Below are 18038 nucleotides of genomic sequence, written 5' to 3' on the forward strand. Positions count from 1 at the left end.
CAACAACAAACTCAGGTAATTTTTTTAAATCTCTATGATAAGTATTCCATGTTTCTCTCATCGCATTTGCAGACTAATGTAAGATAGAGTACTATTCCTAATGTGATGAGTAGATTGGATAGTCCATAAACTAGGATAATAATATAACTGACTCACTGTTCGCAGAAAATACCTTTTTACTTTTCTCCTTTCTTTGCACTCATCCAGAGCTCAGCCCCAGCTAGTGACATTTTTTTATGAGGATCCCAGAAAAAAAAGTATGTTTTTTGTCATTTTATAAACATGGTTCATGCAATTCTACACCACTTTACTGTCCCTGCCTGGAAACCATAGCAGAACAATTAATACCACAAAAATGACAAGGTAGGCTACTCTGCTGACACTGAAAAACTGAGAATGACATTGTCTTGAATGCATCCATCTAAATCAAGGACAATGAGAAGGGGAGACACATATTGTAGGATATGACGTCCATCTAGCCTGGAGGAGGAAATTGCCCTAAATAAAGTGATAATATCGTATTGTGAGGTCCCTGGCAATTCCCAGACCTATATAGCAACACACATTCTTCACCATGCATACTGTGTTTCTATCTTCCTGGTAACACAGAAGGGAGGGGCTTTCTGCTCCTTAACACCCCCATGCTAATGCATTCACACAGAGCCACTTGCTAATTTCATGCTCTGTGCAACAAGGATAATTTGGACACCCCTCTGTCAGGGACGAGCGGAGCATGGAGGGAGGAATGGGTGGGAACAGTGTGAATGTGAGTGTGAGGGGTTTAGGAACAGTGGTGGTGGTGTGTGTGTGTGTGTGTGTGTGTGTGTGTGTGTGTGTGTGTGTGTGTGTGTGTGTAGAAGGGGGATGATAAGAAACAAAAAATGAACATCCATTACATGCAAACACACACTTCGTCTTTCTCTCTGGCACACACACTCAATGGTAGCCCACCTTCAAAATCATATTTAGCCTTTTTCAGTTCAGCCAGTCATATTGGTAATACAATCGGTAATTCACACATGAACTTCTCTGTGTGAACAGCTGTGGAGGGCTTCTGCATAACGTAGCCTGTTTGACATTTCACCTGTGATGAACCACCGCCGTACTGTTCAGCAGTCAACAGCAGAACCCCTAAGGCCTGTATAGTACATGCCCTGATCCTGCCAGCATTAATGTGACACACACACACACACACACACACACAGACTGACACACATGAGAGTAGCCCTTGGGCTGGCTGCAGGCGTTTCCACCTCTAGTCAGGTCTGTCCACTGTAACTACCTGTGAGAGCGGATACAGGACCCAACCAATGACTACACTGTATAATAAGGCCAGAGCACAGGCAGTCATGCCACAAATGCACACCATGGCACGGCAGTCATGGGATGTCTAATACCAACCTGATATAAATCAAATAATCCCACATGGACGCGGTTAGACTGTGTGAACAGGAATTCATGTAGCAGATCATTGCTATTACACACACATTTGTACATGTAAGTAAATGAAAAAGCAACTAAAGCAGGCGATGATAATGAATGAGAATGTCTTGTGAGTGCACACGGACGCATGGCGTTACATATGGAGGATGTGTTGGAGAGTAGGGTGGAGGGAGCAGGTGGGCTGACTGCAGAGAGAGAATTTCAACACAGGTTAAAAACCTCCCCTGACATACTGCTGCTCTAATGGCACAATACTGCCCTGTTGAGGCTTAGAGGCTCGCTCACACACACACACACACACACACACACACCCACACACACAAAACCAATAAGCACTCTCTCTGACATAGCTTTGCACTTTTCTCTGGCTTTCATGAAAACAAGCACTAACTGTGCAACAGAACACTTATGTTACCACTCGATGTAGAACATTCTATACGTGACCTTCTACAGCCTATATTCTACAGGCTTGGATACAAATAAAAGTTTATTGGTTACATACACATGATCAGCAGATGTTAATGCGAGTGTAGCAAAATGCTTCTAGTTCCGACAGTGCAGCAATAACTAACATGTAATCTAACACTTCCACAACAACTACCTAATACATACAAATCTAAGTAAAGGAATGGAATAAGAATATATAAATATATGGATGAGCAATGACAGAGCGGCATAGGCAAGACGCAATAGACGGTATAAAATACAGTAGAAACATATGAGATGAGTAATGCAAGATATGTAAACATTATGAAAGTGACATTATTAAAGTGACTAGTGATCCATTTATTAAAGTGGCCAATGATTTCAAGTCTGTATGTAGGCAGCAGCCTCTCTGTGTTAGTGATGGCTGTTTTAACAGTCTGATGGCCTTGAGATAGAAGTTGTCCCTGCTTTAATACACCTGTACTGACCTCGTGTTTTCAGGACGGAAGCGGGGTCAACAGGCAGTGTTTGTTGGTGGTTGTTGTCCTTGATTATCTTTTTGGCCTTCCTGTGACATCGGGTGAGGTATGTGTCCTGGAGGGCAGGTAGTTTGCCCCCGGTGATGCATTGTGCAGACCGCACCACCCTCTGGAGAGCCTTGCTGCTGTGGGCTGTGCAGTTGCTGTACCAGGCGGTGATACAGCCCGACAGGATGCTCTTAATTGTGCATCTGTAAAAGTTTGTGAGGGTTTTAGGTGACAAGCCAAATTTCTTCAGCCTCCTGAGGTTGAAGAGGCGCTGTTGCGCCTTCTTCACCACACTGTCTGTGTGGGTGGTCCATTTCAGTTGTCCGTGATGTGTACGCCGAGGAACTTTCCACCTTCTCCACTGCTGTCCCGTCGATGTGGATAGGGGGGTGCTCCCTCTGCTGTTTCCTAAAGTCCGCTATCATCTCCTTTGTTTTGTTGACCTTGAGTGGGATTTTTTTTTTGCTGACACCCCACACCGAGTGCCCTCACCTCCTCCCTGTAGGCCGTCTCGTCGATGTTGGTAATCAAGCCTACAACTGTTGATGATTGAGTTGGAAGCGTGCATGGCCACGCAGTCATGGGTGAAAGGGAGTACAGGAGGGGGCTGAGCACGCACCTTTGTGGGGCCCCAGTGTTGAGGATCAGTGGAGATGTTAACTACCTTCACCACCTGGGGGCGGCCCATCAGGAAGTCCAGGACCCAATTGCACAGGGCGGGGTTGAGACCAAGCTTAATGATGAGCTTGGTGGGTATTATGGTGTTGAATGCTGAGCTATAGTCAATTAACAACATTCTTAAATAGGTATTCCTCTTGTCCATATGGGATAGGGCAGTGTGTAGTGTTGTGGCAATTGCATTGTCTGTGGACCTATTGGGGCAGGAAGCAAATTGAAGTGGGTCTAGGGTGGCAGGTAAGGTGGAGGTGAAATGATCCTTGACTAGCCTCTCAAAGCACTTCATGATGACAGAAGTGAGTGCTACTGGGCGATAGTCATTTAGTTTAGTTACCTTTGCCTTCTTGGGTACAGGAACAATGGTGGCCATCTTGAACCATGTGGGGACAGCAGACTGGGATAGGGAGAGATTGAATATGTCCGTAAACACACCAGGCTGCTGGTCTAAATATCTGCTCTGAGGACGTGGCTAGGGATGCCGTCTGGCCTGGCAGCCTTGCGAGGGTTAACGCGTTTAAAAGTCTTACATCGGAGAAGAAGAGCACACAGTCTTTGGTAGCGGGCCGCGTCGGTGGCACTGTATTATCCTCAGTGGAGAAAAGTTTTCAGTTTGTCTGGAAGCAAGACGTCACTGAAGCATGCTGATGCCTTTACTGTGACACAGAACGTCTCAGGGGCATGAGGAAAGGAAAGGAAATTAGTGAGGGAGGGACACAGTGTCACAGGTCCCTCAGAGAAGGGGGGAAAGAGTGTCGTCATTCTCAACTATTTTGCAAACGCATGAAATATTAAAGGACTGAATTACATTCTATTTTTGGCTTGTGTGGAGGAAATTACACTTGAATTGAGTGTGGAATGAATCTGTTCTCTTAGTTTTAAACTCTCCTTTATGGTATACTTTTTAAAGTTGTATAATTATTGATAATCACTTCACCTTGCTACAGCAGTCTATACTTCAAAGTTAATCTCAGTGCCTAGCCTTCAATTTAGTTACTGGGTTACTATATAAACCATAGTGACTTCAGAAAGTATTAACACCCCTTGAGTTACGACACATTTTGTTGTGTTACAGCCTTACTTCAAATAGGATTAAATATACTTTCTCACCCATCTACACAAAATACTCTATAATAACAAAGTGAAAACATGTCTTCGGAAAATTGTACATTTAGCAAATGTTTTGAAAATGAAATACAGAAATATCTAATTTACATGAGTATTCAAACCCCTGAGTCAATACTTTGTAGAATAACCTTTGGCAGCGATTACAGCTGAGTCTCTGGGTGAATCCTTAAGAGCTTTTTACACCTGGATTGTACAATACTTGCAAATTATTATTTGTAAAAGTCTTCAAGCTCTGTCAAGTTGGTTGATGATCATTGCTAGAGAGCCATTTTCAAGTCTTCCCATTAATTTAATAACTCATTTACACTGAACAGAAATATAAATGCAACATGTAAAGTGTTGGTCCCATGTTTCATGAGCTGAAAAAGATCCCAGAAATGCTCCATACATTCCTGTTGGTGAGCATTTCTCCTTTGCCAAGATAATCCATCCAACTGACAGGTGTGCCATATAAAGAAGCTGATTAAACAGCAAGATCATTACACAGGTGCACATTGTGTGGGGACAATAAAAGGCTACTAAAATGTGCAGTTTTATCACACAACACAATGCCACAGATGTCTCAGGTTATGAGGGAGCGTGCAATTGGCATGCTGACTGCAGGAATGTCAAGGAATGTTAGCTCTAGTCCTTTTATTTTTATACTAAAAAACTCCCTTGTCCTTGCAGACAACAAGCATACCCATAACATGACACAGCCACCACCATGCTTGAAAATATGAAGAGTGGTACTTAGTGATGTGTTGGATTTGCCCCAAACATTACACTTCGTATTCAGGACAGAAAGTTAATTTCTTGGCCACATTTTTGAAGTATGTATGTATGTATGTTTTGGAATATGTTTTATATATGTTTTCTTTTCACTCTGTCAATTAGGTTAGTATTGTGGAGTAAATACAATGTTGTTGATCCATCCTCAGTTCTCTCCTATCACAGCCATTAAACTCTAACTGTTTTAAAAAGTCACCATTGGCTCATGGTAAAATCCCTGAGTGGTTTCCTTCCTATCTGGCAACTAAGTTATGAAGGGCGCCTGTATCTTTCTCGTGCTGGGTGTATTGATAAGACCATCCAAAGCGTAATTAATAACTTCACCATGCTCAAAGGGATATTCAATGTCTGCTTTTTAATCTATTTACCAATATGTGCCCTTCTTTGCAAACCACTGGAAAACCTCCCTGGTCTAAGTGGTTGTACTTGTGTTTGAAATGAACTGCTGGACTAATTCCGTGTGTGGGGTACAGAGATGAGGTAGGCAAAAAATAATGTAAAAAAAATGATTGCACACAGAGTGAGTACAAGCAACATATTAAGCCAATATTTACTCTAGAAATTATTTAGGCTTGACATAACAAAGTGGTTGAATACTTATTGACATTTCAGCTGTACATTTTGTATTAATTCGTAAAAATATCTAAAAACATAATTCCACTTCGACATTACAGGGTGTGTAGGCCAGTGACACAAAATCTAAATTTAATTTATTTTAAATTGAGCACAACAAAATGTGGAGAAAAAATCAAGGGGGGTGAATACTTTCTGAAGGCACTGTACATTACCTTTGTGCACAGACATAAAATGCCCACATTTATGAGTTGTTTTCCTCCTACTCAAAATGATTGGGGAAGGGGTAAATTCTACACTGTAGACCCAGCTTGGATGTAAACCCCCGCTATGGCAGAACCACATATCTGAGAGTATGGCATGTAGAGGTTGTCTTTAACAACTGATGGAGTATCACACATTTTCTTTCAATGAGAGAGAAGACACACAGCTTTTTACCCTTTAGCTACGTATTAGTGTGTGTGAGACTTTAGTGTGCCGTATGCATGCGTGCATGCATATACTGTGTGTGTGTGTTGGGGGGTGGAGATGAGGAGCCAGATGGAGGATTGACAGGTTGTCGACAGGTTGTCGGCAGTGATCTTACGGTCAGAACTGAGGTTGTTAGCCCAAAAGGTCAACCACTCAGGGTTTAATTTTAAACTATTTTTATTTTACCTTTATTTAACTAGGCAAGTCAGTTAAGAACAAATTCTTATTTCCAATGACGGCTTTGGAACAGTGGGTTAACTGCCTTGTTCAGGGGCAGAACGACAGATTTGTACCTTGTCAGCTCGGGGATTTGAACTTGCAACCTTTCGGTTACTAGCCCAATGCTCTAACCACTAGGCTACCCTGCCGCCCCAGGGTAGTTCATGTCGCAGTAATTCATGTCGCAGTCGCTCCCCGCAGGCCCGACAGTTGATTAGAAAACTCCACTCAGTCACCACTCAAACCTCCAAAAACTAATATCAGCAAGTATGACGTCTAGACAGTTAGTCCTTATGACAACACATCATCTGTGGTTCTGTAGTACAGGCAGTACATACTCATATATGCCATGGCTTGCAGAGCCAGGGCCTAGAAGTGTTTTTGGAGAAAGTAGGCTAAGCTGTGACTATGTGATTTACCACCAATAATTCACTGATGGAAATCAATTGAGTTTTATCTGCAGTTCACTTTTGGTAGGCAGCATCTCATAGTGTTGAGTTCATAAAAGCTGAACTTTTGAGGCCTTCCTGACTGCTGCTCTCTGGGATTACGACTTGGGAACTTACCTGGGTGAGTTCATAAGCAGTCAAAACAGTGATCTTGAGAGTGTAACAAATTTCCTAACAGTGTCGTGAGAGTTTATAGGCTAACAACTTAGCGTATGGTCAGTGACTTTCTCATGCCACTAAGGGGCTTCTGCCTTTTTGCTTTCTTATTACGTTTCATAATGCTCAGACTGAATCTACAACCTTCACTTTATCTGTGTGTGTGTTCTCTCCCAGTCAATACAGAGGGTAAAGCGGTAATTGAAGGAGAACAAGTAAATAGGTACACAATTACACCCCTCTACCCTCCGAGCGCCCCACCAAAACGTTGTTGCCACGGTAATTAAAGTGAGTCATCAGGAGAGGGTCAACTTCCTCTACATCCCATAAGGTACACACACACACACACATTTTATACTCCAACACAACGAAGAATCAATAGAGACGCATTAAGTAATATCCTGCTATTATTGACTCTTAGTGTTATCCTAACAAGAGAGCGTGTCCGTTGAGCCCACACCACAACAAAGTACATATGTCAACAAGCGTCAAAATCAATGGCAGGGTCTGATAGTGGCGGACACAGAGGTAGCCCTCCATCTCTCCCTTCATAACGTCCTCCCTCTCTAACACTGAGGTATACAAAAGAAAAAAGAAAAGCCACTGCCAGACCCCCCCCACACACACAATGATGCACACACAGGGCTGTTGGAAGTCACAGGGCTTGAGATGGCTATCTGCTCTGTGGCATCCCTGTGTACTATTGACTGTACGTTTGTTTATCCCATGTGTAACTCTGTGTTGTTGTTATTGTCGCACTGCTTTGCTTTATCTTGGCCAGGTCGCAGTTGTAAATGAGAACTTGTTCTCAACTGGCCTACCTGGTTAAATAAAGGTGAAATAAATAAAATAAAAAAATAGTATGGAAGCCTATAAGGTCTTCCTCTCTCCCAAAGCCCAAGAAGTCTGTGTGGCTCGTTGATAGGGCTGGAGAGTTTTGACCAACAGCTAAATTCTAAAGTCCTCAAATGAACTAAAGGAAGTAGCTGATTAGTAGAATCAAGTGAAAAGCCAGTGCCACCCCAGAGCTACTGTATGTATGTATGTGTGTGTGAGTGAGAGTGAGTGAGAGTGAGAACGAGAGAATGAGATGTACATATTTTATATGTACAGTTGAAGTGGGAAGTTTACCTACACCTTAGCCAAATACATTTAAACTCAGTTTTTCACAATTACTGACATTTAATCCTAGTAAAAATTCCCTGTCTTTGGTCAGATAGGATCACCACTTTATTTTAAGAATGTGAAATGTCAGAATAATAGGAGAGAGAAGGATTTATTTCAGCTTTTATTTCTTTCATCACATTCCCAGTGGGTCAGAAGTTTACATACACTCAATTAGTATTTGGTAGCATTGCCTTTAAATTGTTTAACTTGGGTCAAACGTTTCAGGTAGCCTTCCACAAGCTTCCCACAAGTTGGGTGAATTTTGGCCCATTCCTCCTGACAGAGCTGGAGTAACTGAGTAAGATTTGTAGGCGTCCTTGCTCGCACACACATTTTCATTAGGATTGAGGTCAGGGCTTTGTGATGGCCACTCCAATACCTTGACTTTGCTGTCCTTAAGCCATTTTGCCACAACTTTGGAAGTATGCTTGGGGTCATTGTCCATTTGGAAGACCCACTTGCGACCAAATTTTGACTTCCTGACTGATGTCTTGATGTTGCTTCAATATATCCACATAATTTTCCTCATGATGCCATCCGTTTTGTGAAGTGCACCAGCCCCTCCTGCAGCAAAACACCCCCACAACATGATGCTGACACCCCCGTGCTTCACGGTTGGGATGGTGTCTCCTCTTTTTTCCTCCAAACATAACGATGGTCATTATGGCCAAACAGTTCTATTTTTGTTTCATCAGACCAGAGGACATTTCTCCAAAAAGTACAATATTTGTCCCCATGTGCAGTTGCAAACCGTAGTCTGGCATTTTTATGGCGGTTTTGGAGCAGTGGCTTCTTCCTTGCTGAGTGGCCTTTCAGGTTATGTCGATATAGGACTCGTTTTACTGTGGATATAGATACTTTTGTACCTGTTTCCTCCAGCATCTTCACAAGGTCCTTTGCTGTTGTTCTGGGATTGTTTTGCACTTTTCGCACCAAAGTATGTTCATCTCTAGGAGACAGAACGCGTCTTCTTCCTGAGCGGTATGACGGCTGCATGTCCCATGGTGTTTGTACAGATGAACGTGGCACCTTCAGGCGTTTGAAAATTGCTCCCAAGGATGAACCGGACTTGTGGAGGTCTACAATTTTTTTCTGAGGTCTTGGCTGATTTCTTTTGATTTTCCCATGATGTCAAGCAAAGAGGCACTGAGTTTGAAGGTAGGCCTTGTAATACATCCACATGTACACCTCCAATTGACTCAAATGATGTCAATTAGCCTATCAGAAGCTTCTAAAGCCATGACATAATTTTCTGGAATTTTCCAAGCTGTTTAAAGGGACAGTCAACTTAGTGTATGTATGTAAACGTCTGACCTACTGGAATTGTGATGCAGTGAATTATAAGTGAAATAATCTGTCTGTAAACAATTGTTTGAAAATGTATTGTGTCATGCACAAAGTAGATGTCCTAACCGACTTGCCAAAACTATAGTTTGTTAACAAGAAATTTGTGGAGTGGTTGAAAAACTAGTTTTAATGACTCCAACCTAAGTGTATGTAAACTTCCGACTTCAACTGTATATACACATATACATGTATAACAGGCTACCTTAGATGACGCACTGCTGAGGCAAAGTAACACAATACAGGACACATACACATTTCTCCTACACAGAACCAGTCCATCAGTAATGCAGTCCTTTTTATCCCTCCGACACGTCATCGATCAATTCATGTCATCGACGAACCCTCAAGTCCACTGCCAGGTTATAGTCAGACAGAAAATCAGACACTGTGGTCCTTCAGCGCCAAGCCACAGAGCTCTGCACCACTGCGCTATTGCAGCCTTTCAGAGGGGTCCTACACTCTGAGGGGAGGGATGGGAGGAGTGATGAAGGATGGTTTGTTAACAAGGCTTTTGTTTAGTAATAGTTCAATGGCGTTGAGGCACGGGCTCATTGCTCTGAGCTGCTGACAGACAGAGAGATAGAGAGCCAGAGGTACAGGCCACAGAGGAGAGGCCTGACAGAGATTGATGACCTCTGCTGGATAGGGCCTTATGAAGGAACACAATGGTTGAATAATACACACACACGTCGCGCTGTGAGTGAGTGAAATGTGACGATTTGTGTGTGTGTATGTGTGTGTGTGTTCCTGTGCGAGCGTTTGTACAGTATGTGTGCGTACGTATGTGTGTGTGTTCCTGCGCGTGCGTGCGTACGTACGTACCTGTGTGTTTGTGGTGTGTTCCTGCGCATGCGTTTGTACAGTATGTGTGCGTACGTACGTGTGTGTTTGTACAGTATGTGTGCGTACGTACGTGTGTGTTTGTGGTGTGTGTACCTGGTAGGTGTCCCAGAGGCGGATAGTGCAGCGTAACGGCAGCTCTCTCATCAGCAGGTTGTTCATCCAACGGAAGGCAAACTGGAGATACTCCACTTCATACTGCTGCATGTGGACGTGCACCGTTTCTGAAACACACCCCCCACACAAAGACTTGTTAAACTGAAACACACACACACACTTCCATCAAACAATGATTAACGCACGCACTTACAGTATGCAAACACACTACCGTCAGGCACTGATGAACACACATGCGCCATTCACACGGAGAGCCGCTGATCATTTTGATAACCACAGGACACACACACACCTTTCTCTTCCCACCGATGATGGCTGGGCGGGCAGACAATACCGCAGAGTAATTACAAAGCTGTCAGTGGACCTCCCAAAGAACATTAAAGCTACTGTGTAGCTCGGGAGAAAGACAGCATTATAAGAGTGTGTGTGTGTATTGTTTACGTGCGTGCGTGTATTAGAGGTTTTCACGGGTCCAAAAAGTTGGACCCGTTACGAAATGGACCTGGGCCTTTCCTACCCGGACCCGAGGAAAACTAGACCCATTCTGTATAGAGCTGGTCAGATCCAGAACCGGTCGTTTCCGAGTGAGTACACTATATATTCAAAATGATGTGGACACCCATATTTCAGCCACAACCGTTGCTGACAGGTATATAAAATCGAGCACACAGCTATGCAATCGCTATAGACAAACATTGTAGAATGGCCTTACTGAAGTGCTCAGTGACTTTCAACGTGGCATCGTCATAGGATGCCGCCTTTCCAACAATTCAGTTGGTCAAATGTATGCCCTGCTAGAGCTGCCCCGGTCAACTGTAAGTGCTGTTACTGTGAAGTAGAAAGGTCAAGGAGCAAAAACGTCTCAGCCGCGAAGTGGTAGGCCACACAAGCTCACAGAACGGGACCGCCGAGTGCTGAAACACGTAGCGAGTAAAAATTGCCTGCCCTCGGTTGCAACACTCCCTACCAAGTTCCAAACTGCCTCTGGAAGCAACGTCAGTACAATAACTGTTCGTCAGGAGCTTCATGAAATGGGTTTCCATGGCCCAGCAGCCACACACAAGCCTAACATCACCATGCAAAATGCCATGCGTTGACTTTGGAGCGGTGGAAATGCGTTCTCTGGAGTGATGAATCACCCTTCAGCAACTGGCAGTCAGACGGACAAATCTGGTTTTGGTGGATGCCAGAAGAATAATACCTGCCCCAATGCATAGTGCCAACTGCAGGGATTAGTGCATTTACATTTACATCATTTAGCAGACGCTCTTATCCAGAGCGACTTATAAATTGGTGCAATCACCTTATGATATCCAGTGGAACAACCAGTGGAGGAGGAATAATGGTCTGGGGCTGTTTTTCATGGTTTGGGCTAGTTCCCTTAGTTCCAGTGAAGTAAAATCTTAACACTACAGCATATAAAGACATTCTAGATGATTATGTGCTTCCAACTTTGTGGCAAAAGTTGGGGAAGGCCTTTTCCTGTTTCAGCATGACAATACCCCCATGTACAAAGTGAGGTCCATACAGAAATGTTTTGTCGAGATCGGTGTGGAAGAACTTGACTGGCTTGCACAGAGCCCTGACCTTAACCCCAGCGAACACCTTTGGGATGAATTGGAACGCCGACTGCGAGCCAGGCCTAATCGGCCAACAGTAGTGCCCGACCTCACTAATGCGCTTGTGGCTGAACGGAAGCAAGTAACCTCAGCAATGTTCCAACGTCTGGTGGAAAGCCTTCCCAGAAGAGTGGAGGCTGTTATAGCAGCAAAGGGGGACCAACTCCATATCAATGCCCATGATTTTGTAATGAGATGTTCGATGAGCAGGTGTTCACATACTTTTGGTCATGTAGTGTATCTCCTAACTTTTTCCACACACGGAGGCTTTATGACTGGAGCATATTGCCACTTTTATGACTTATAATTGGCCAACAACAAGCTACATGCACCACACTCCACTTGTGAAAAGCAAGAGCAGCAGCATAAATTATAAAAATGTCTCTCGCCCTCTCTCTACTGCAGCAGTTATGTTTGGATCTGTAAGGGGCCTTCAGGACAAGTCAGTTAAAATGACACATACCCGAGACCCGTGAAAATAATCTCAGATCTGACCCAGACCAATTACATTATTTAGAATTCTGGATCCGGAACCGCTCATGTCCCGGATTGTGTCTTGGGTATTCGGGTACAGGTGGATCTGTGAAGACCTCCAGTGTGTATAAATCGAAGACTATTAACAAGCTCTGAAACATCCAATCAGTCCTCTAACCAGTGACACGGACAATGATTCCAGATCAGATCCCTGAACAATGAAGCTATCTTAGTTTGGTTCTGACATAAAGGACAACTCTGTACAGAGGTCGCATTTAGAAATATGCATTTTCTGCCGTTTAAACCATTTCACTTGTGTTTTATGTTTAAAGTTAAGTGTTTGCACCAATAGAGTGATCAAGGGAGTGGAACTAGTTTCTCTTCACACCCAATAAATTCATGATATGATTTCTGCCGAATGTGTCTTTCTTTTCATCAAATTAAAATAGAAGTGCAACATTATTTAGCCAAGCAGCCACACATAAGTACACTAGCTTACAGGGAAAAAACGATGCATGGCCATCCGATTAGTCATGTTTACCATAGAATAATGTAGCCAGCTACTTCTCCTAATGTTTCGCTTGAAGTTCCTCTTGCATTTTAGCTACCCGGAGTAAAGTGTGCATTCACGTCACCCCTGCTGTACCCATCACAATTCACTTCATTTGTCACCCTACATGTGTCAAAACACACACCAACAAATCACATTGGTTCGTTCTCGCATGCGCACCCACACAAACACTCTCAGAGGGTGAGGTAAACAGTGAACACTCCTCTCGCACTCTCGTCCCCACAGTTTAATTATCACAAATCTATGCTCCGCATAAACAGAGGCCTAACATCATTAACAGTGAATAAATCACAGTAATATATCACCTCTAAACAGCTTCCCTAATAAGAGGCAACCAACACTCAGGATAACCACGTTGGAGGAAATACATTTAACTTCTCACATGTAGTCAGAGGAGTTGGCTTGGCTAAAGTACACTCAGATCTAGTACCAGGCTAAGACTGATGGTAAGAAGAGAAGAGGAACCATTCTACAGTTCGAGAGAGAGAAGAGAGAGAAGAGAGAGAAAGAGAGAGAGAGAGAAAGAGAGAGAAAGAGAGAGAGAAAGAGAGAGAGAAAGAGAGAGAGAAAGAGAGAGAGAAAGAGAAAGAGAGAGAAGAAAGAGAGAGAGAAAGAGAAAGAGAGAGAAAGAGAAAGAAAAAGAAGAGAGAAGAGAAAGAGAAAGAGAGAGAGAGAGAGAGAAAAGAGAGAGAAGAAAGAGAGAGAGAAAGAGAGAGAAGAAAGAGAGAGAAGAAAGAGAGAGAAAGAGAAAGAGAGAGAAAGAGAAAGAAAAAGAAGAGAGAAGAGAAAGAGAAAGAGAAAGAGAGAGAAAGAGAGAGAAGAAAGAGAGAGAGAAAGAGAAAGAGAAAGAAAAAGAAGAGAGAAGAGAAAGAGAGACAGAGACAGAGACAGAGAGAGAGAGAGAGAGAGAGAGAGAGAGAGAGAGAGAGAGAGAGAGAGAGAGAGAGAGAGAGAGAGAGAGAGAATAGTCTGAGTTCTGGTCCCCTGGAAGTTAATTAGTTAGTTATTGTTTTATCTGTTCTAGAGCCAGTAGAACAGAGGAACAGCTGTTATAGCTAGGAAAGGAAGAGAGAGAGAGATGATTATTAGTGTTTCAGTACTACGGAGCCACTCTTTCTGCAATATAGAACATTATTTTACTCCGTTGCACAACCAGGGAGGAGGGAAGTACCTGCTTTCAGCTAGGAACATATCTAGAAGACTTGTTGTGGGCAACTAATTACAGTTAACATGATTAGGCCTACAGTAAAAACAGCAGGAAAGTGACTTGGTTGAGGGTGAATTAAGTCAAGTCGGTGGTTGAAAACGTTTGCCCGTAAAAAGTACTCTACCAGAACAAAATCAAATTCAGTGGTAAGGTAAGTCATTAATTCTGTTTGCGAGAAGTCAGACTATAATATGCCAAAGAAGACGCAGTAGGACTGTTTGTTTAGTGGAGTTTTGTTGGGAGTTTAGCACTCCGGCAGACTCTGACTGGCAGCGCACGGCCTGCTAGGTAGGTTTGGGTAGCGGGAGGACAGTTGGAGGTCAGGGGTCAGGGAAAAGACAAGTGATGCTGCTGAGCTGCATTCTGCTGAGCTCCACACTTCTCCCTGACTTCTGCTCTCCTCCATCCCATAATAACATCTACGCCGTGGCCTTCTCCCTTTCCTCATTCTCTCTCCCTCTCTATCCATCTCTCCCGCTCTCGAGCGCACTCTTTGTCCCTCATCCCTCTCCTTTTTCCCCTCTCTTTCTTTACTTAGATCTCTTTTTCTTCATCCATCTCTCTTTCCCCCTCCCCCTCTCAGCACCATTTTCAGGGTGCTTGCCTGTCTGAATGGGTTCTCTGCTGAGCTTTTTCTACCACTTGACCAGACCTCCAGTACTCTGACAGCATGCGCCCTGAAAGAAAGGTCCTCTATAGAAATCATTTCCCATGACATTACCAACAGGGTGTCTTTCTGCATCTGACTGAGCTCTGACATTGTCCTTATCATGTTTCAATGTCAGGCAAAGTTGATTACATAAGGAGATTGATAAACACACCACAACAAGCCTTCTTAGCTTTAGTGAAAACTGTGTATCATATACGTGTGTGTGTGTGTACTCTATATCCCAGGATGACAGTTGAGTGTGACTCTGCCTGTATGCCAGGCTATCAGTTCCTTCTCTCTGTGCTCCTAGTGATTGCATTTGTCACAGCAGCAGGAACACACCATTCAGTGCATCCATCTTTGCACCACTTCAATCACACACAGGGCTGCAGCACTGAGGACTATAATCTACATTCTGAACCATTGACCAGGGACTCGTGTCCATGATCAAAGTAGAACCCAGCCATGAAGAACAACTCCTTCATACTCTCACTTACAAAGCTCTTCAAAGCACAATAAACAAACAGAATTTGTTGATGCCAATGAATGAATGCATATTTGAGTTGATTTTATGGTAAACAATATAGCAATATGCATAGTGCTGCTGAGACGGTAGAGGAAAGCCAAGCTCTATGGGCCTGTGTGAATCAATAGGTTATGTGTAGGTGGATTGAGAGGTCTACAGGAGATGAGAGGAGCTCAGAGGAGAGGCAGAGAGAACAGAGGGGTGACTGCAGGTTAAATCCTCACAGCAGAGACTTGATGTCAGATCAACATGAAGCTCAGGCATGGACATGTAATCACATGCACACTTAAGAGAGAGCGAAAGACACAGGCACGTACGCAGTCATACACACATGCACGCACAGTCACACAGACACAAACATGAACGAACTCGCACACACACGCACGGAATAATAGTAACAATACCTTCTAACATCTTCAAACAAAGGAAAAAGACAATTATTTTCTTCATTAGATACACTAGTCAACTTGTTTTCTATAATTCTATTCATACTTCAGCCTCAACAATGGAACCATGGGAGTCTTACAGGTACATGATTCAGAGTGCAGAAACCATGCTGTTTCTCTCCCTCATTTGCATAAATAAATTCACCTTTAGCAATTTCCATGCTGATGAACCCTGAATGCATTCTGTATTCACACAGAACAGAAAGAGAGATCAGAGGAAACATTTCCAAACCTTATGGAGAGAGAGAAACAGTTTTTTTTCCTTTTAGGGGCTAGATCAGCTTTAATATTGCAGATAAATTGTAGCTTCCGGTGAACGTTAGCGTGCCGGTAGAAATTACATGCTTTAGTGTCACGATAAGAAAACGGGGCTATGGTTTAATACGGTGTCACTAATTAGAGCGAAGCTCCTGATTGTTGCTAAAAGCACCCGGCGACGGTTCTGCCTTTTGGCTCCTGAGTGGAGGGGATTCAATTAATTTCATAATGAGGGGAGCAGGGGCAGCCAGGGGTAGAGAGGTGAAGAGTTTCACAGACGAGAGACTGCTCTGTATTAGGTACAGAGTCAAAGGGGGGAATCCCGGGGCCTCAGAGAGAAGATCAATAGGTTAGGAGGAGCTCTGCATCCAGATCAGAACTAAGTGGCCAGAGAGTTAACTCACCTGGTGTCCCATGTCCGAATCAGTCAAACACACACTAGCGCTGGGACGATAAACCAAAGATCAGTTATCGCAAGCATTTAGCTGATATCGTTCATTACGATAAGTAGCCTTGAAATGAAATAAGTTTGGTGATATGGGTGATTGTTAATGGGACAACTGATGGCTACAACCATCATATTAGTGTCAGTAGTTTAAAGGATAATACATCTATTCATTAAATGTGGTGCACATTTTAAGTATCGTTCCGTTTATCGAATCAATTCAGGGAATGTATTGCGATACGGATTTCTGTCCATATTGCCCAGCTCTAACTAACACACACACACACACACACACACACACACACACACACACACACACCCCTTCTCCACAAGAGTCATCTCACGCTACACTACCACTCAACAGCCTAACGGTCCGACTGATGGAGCAGCCCATCATAACTACTGGACAGAAACCTCCATAGCGGTCTGCATTTCCCAACACTTCTGGAAAACAGTTTCTCACTCACTGACCAACGTCACCTGTAACATCAACTCAAGTAGAAAATGAAAAGTGACTATAAAGGATATCATTAGCTGCGGTAGGCTAAATGCATGAGAAACTACCTCCCCTTTTGGCTTAAACTAGGTTTTGTTCCCGTCCCACTCTCCTGGATTGAAGGTGACCGTTTTCTCCTCCTCATTTATCTAGAGCACACCCTGTGCACTACCGCCTCAGCGCATTCATTTTAATTGTAAACACACTCATCTCCATACCTGGTTCTGTTTAAAGGGTCTGGGAGATATGGTGGTGGTGTGGGCCGCAACGGAGCAGGGGAACACGGGGGATCACAGGACTCTCTGCTTAAAAATAGGATTACAAATGCAGATAGTTCTTGCCTCGTATAGACAAATTCCATTAGTACATATCTTCCATTATGCACGGCACATACACTGGCAGGCGAGGACGCCATCTTCCTATTCTTGACAAACTCCTCGTAGCATATAACATGTTAATACCCACACATCTAAAATCAACACTCATCTATCAACACTGTTCTTAAAAAGCACAAAACAAAACGTGCGAGCTCGACCACCACCACAGCCCAGTCAGGCAGCTATTGACAGACAGCAGTGACCCTAAAGTGAGTGAACACATGTTGGCATGATTGACGGATTTCTAAAGCTATAGTGAGTGAACACATTGGCATCGACTCCTTTCTATAGCTCCACACTGCCCAGGCCATCCATCCATCCACGGGGAGTGTATTTCTAGAGAGCGGACAGAGAAGAGAGGAGACGAGCTGCCGTGTCCGGCATCAGTCGGTCAAACATAAACAAAGCCCAGAGAGAGGGAGAGAAAAGGGGAAAGGAAACAGGAATGGAACAGAGAAAAGGAGGACACAGGGAGATCAATGCTGTGGGGGGGGTCTTTGTGTGTGATCTGATACCCACTGCTGCAACAGTCTCACATCAGCCTCTGTCTTTTAGAGAAACACAGCCCCACACAAAGGAGGAGAGGATGGAGAGATGTGTATTACTCCTGCTGTGTTGTGTGGAGAGGAGATTAGGCCCTGAGAGAGAAGGGAGGAATGCC

The 18038-nt window shown here is 43.7% G+C and overlaps 1 protein-coding gene across 3 annotated transcripts in view; it reads right to left on the reverse strand.

The window, feature by feature from the left end:
• The window catches only part of tbc1d22a (TBC1 domain family, member 22a), a 211892-nt gene that overhangs the window by 45522 nt on the left and 148332 nt on the right, over positions 1-18038 (reverse strand). For all 3 annotated transcript variants that reach the window (XM_014152782.2, XM_014152784.2, XM_014152781.2), the window contains one exon: positions 10289-10416. In XM_014152782.2, coding sequence (XP_014008257.1) covers positions 10289-10416 — 128 coding nt within the window. The remainder of the gene's footprint in view (positions 1-10288; positions 10417-18038) is intronic.

The sequence above is a fragment of the Salmo salar genome, chromosome ssa17 (assembly GCF_905237065.1).
Source record: "Salmo salar chromosome ssa17, Ssal_v3.1, whole genome shotgun sequence".
NCBI lineage: Eukaryota > Metazoa > Chordata > Actinopteri > Salmoniformes > Salmonidae > Salmo > Salmo salar.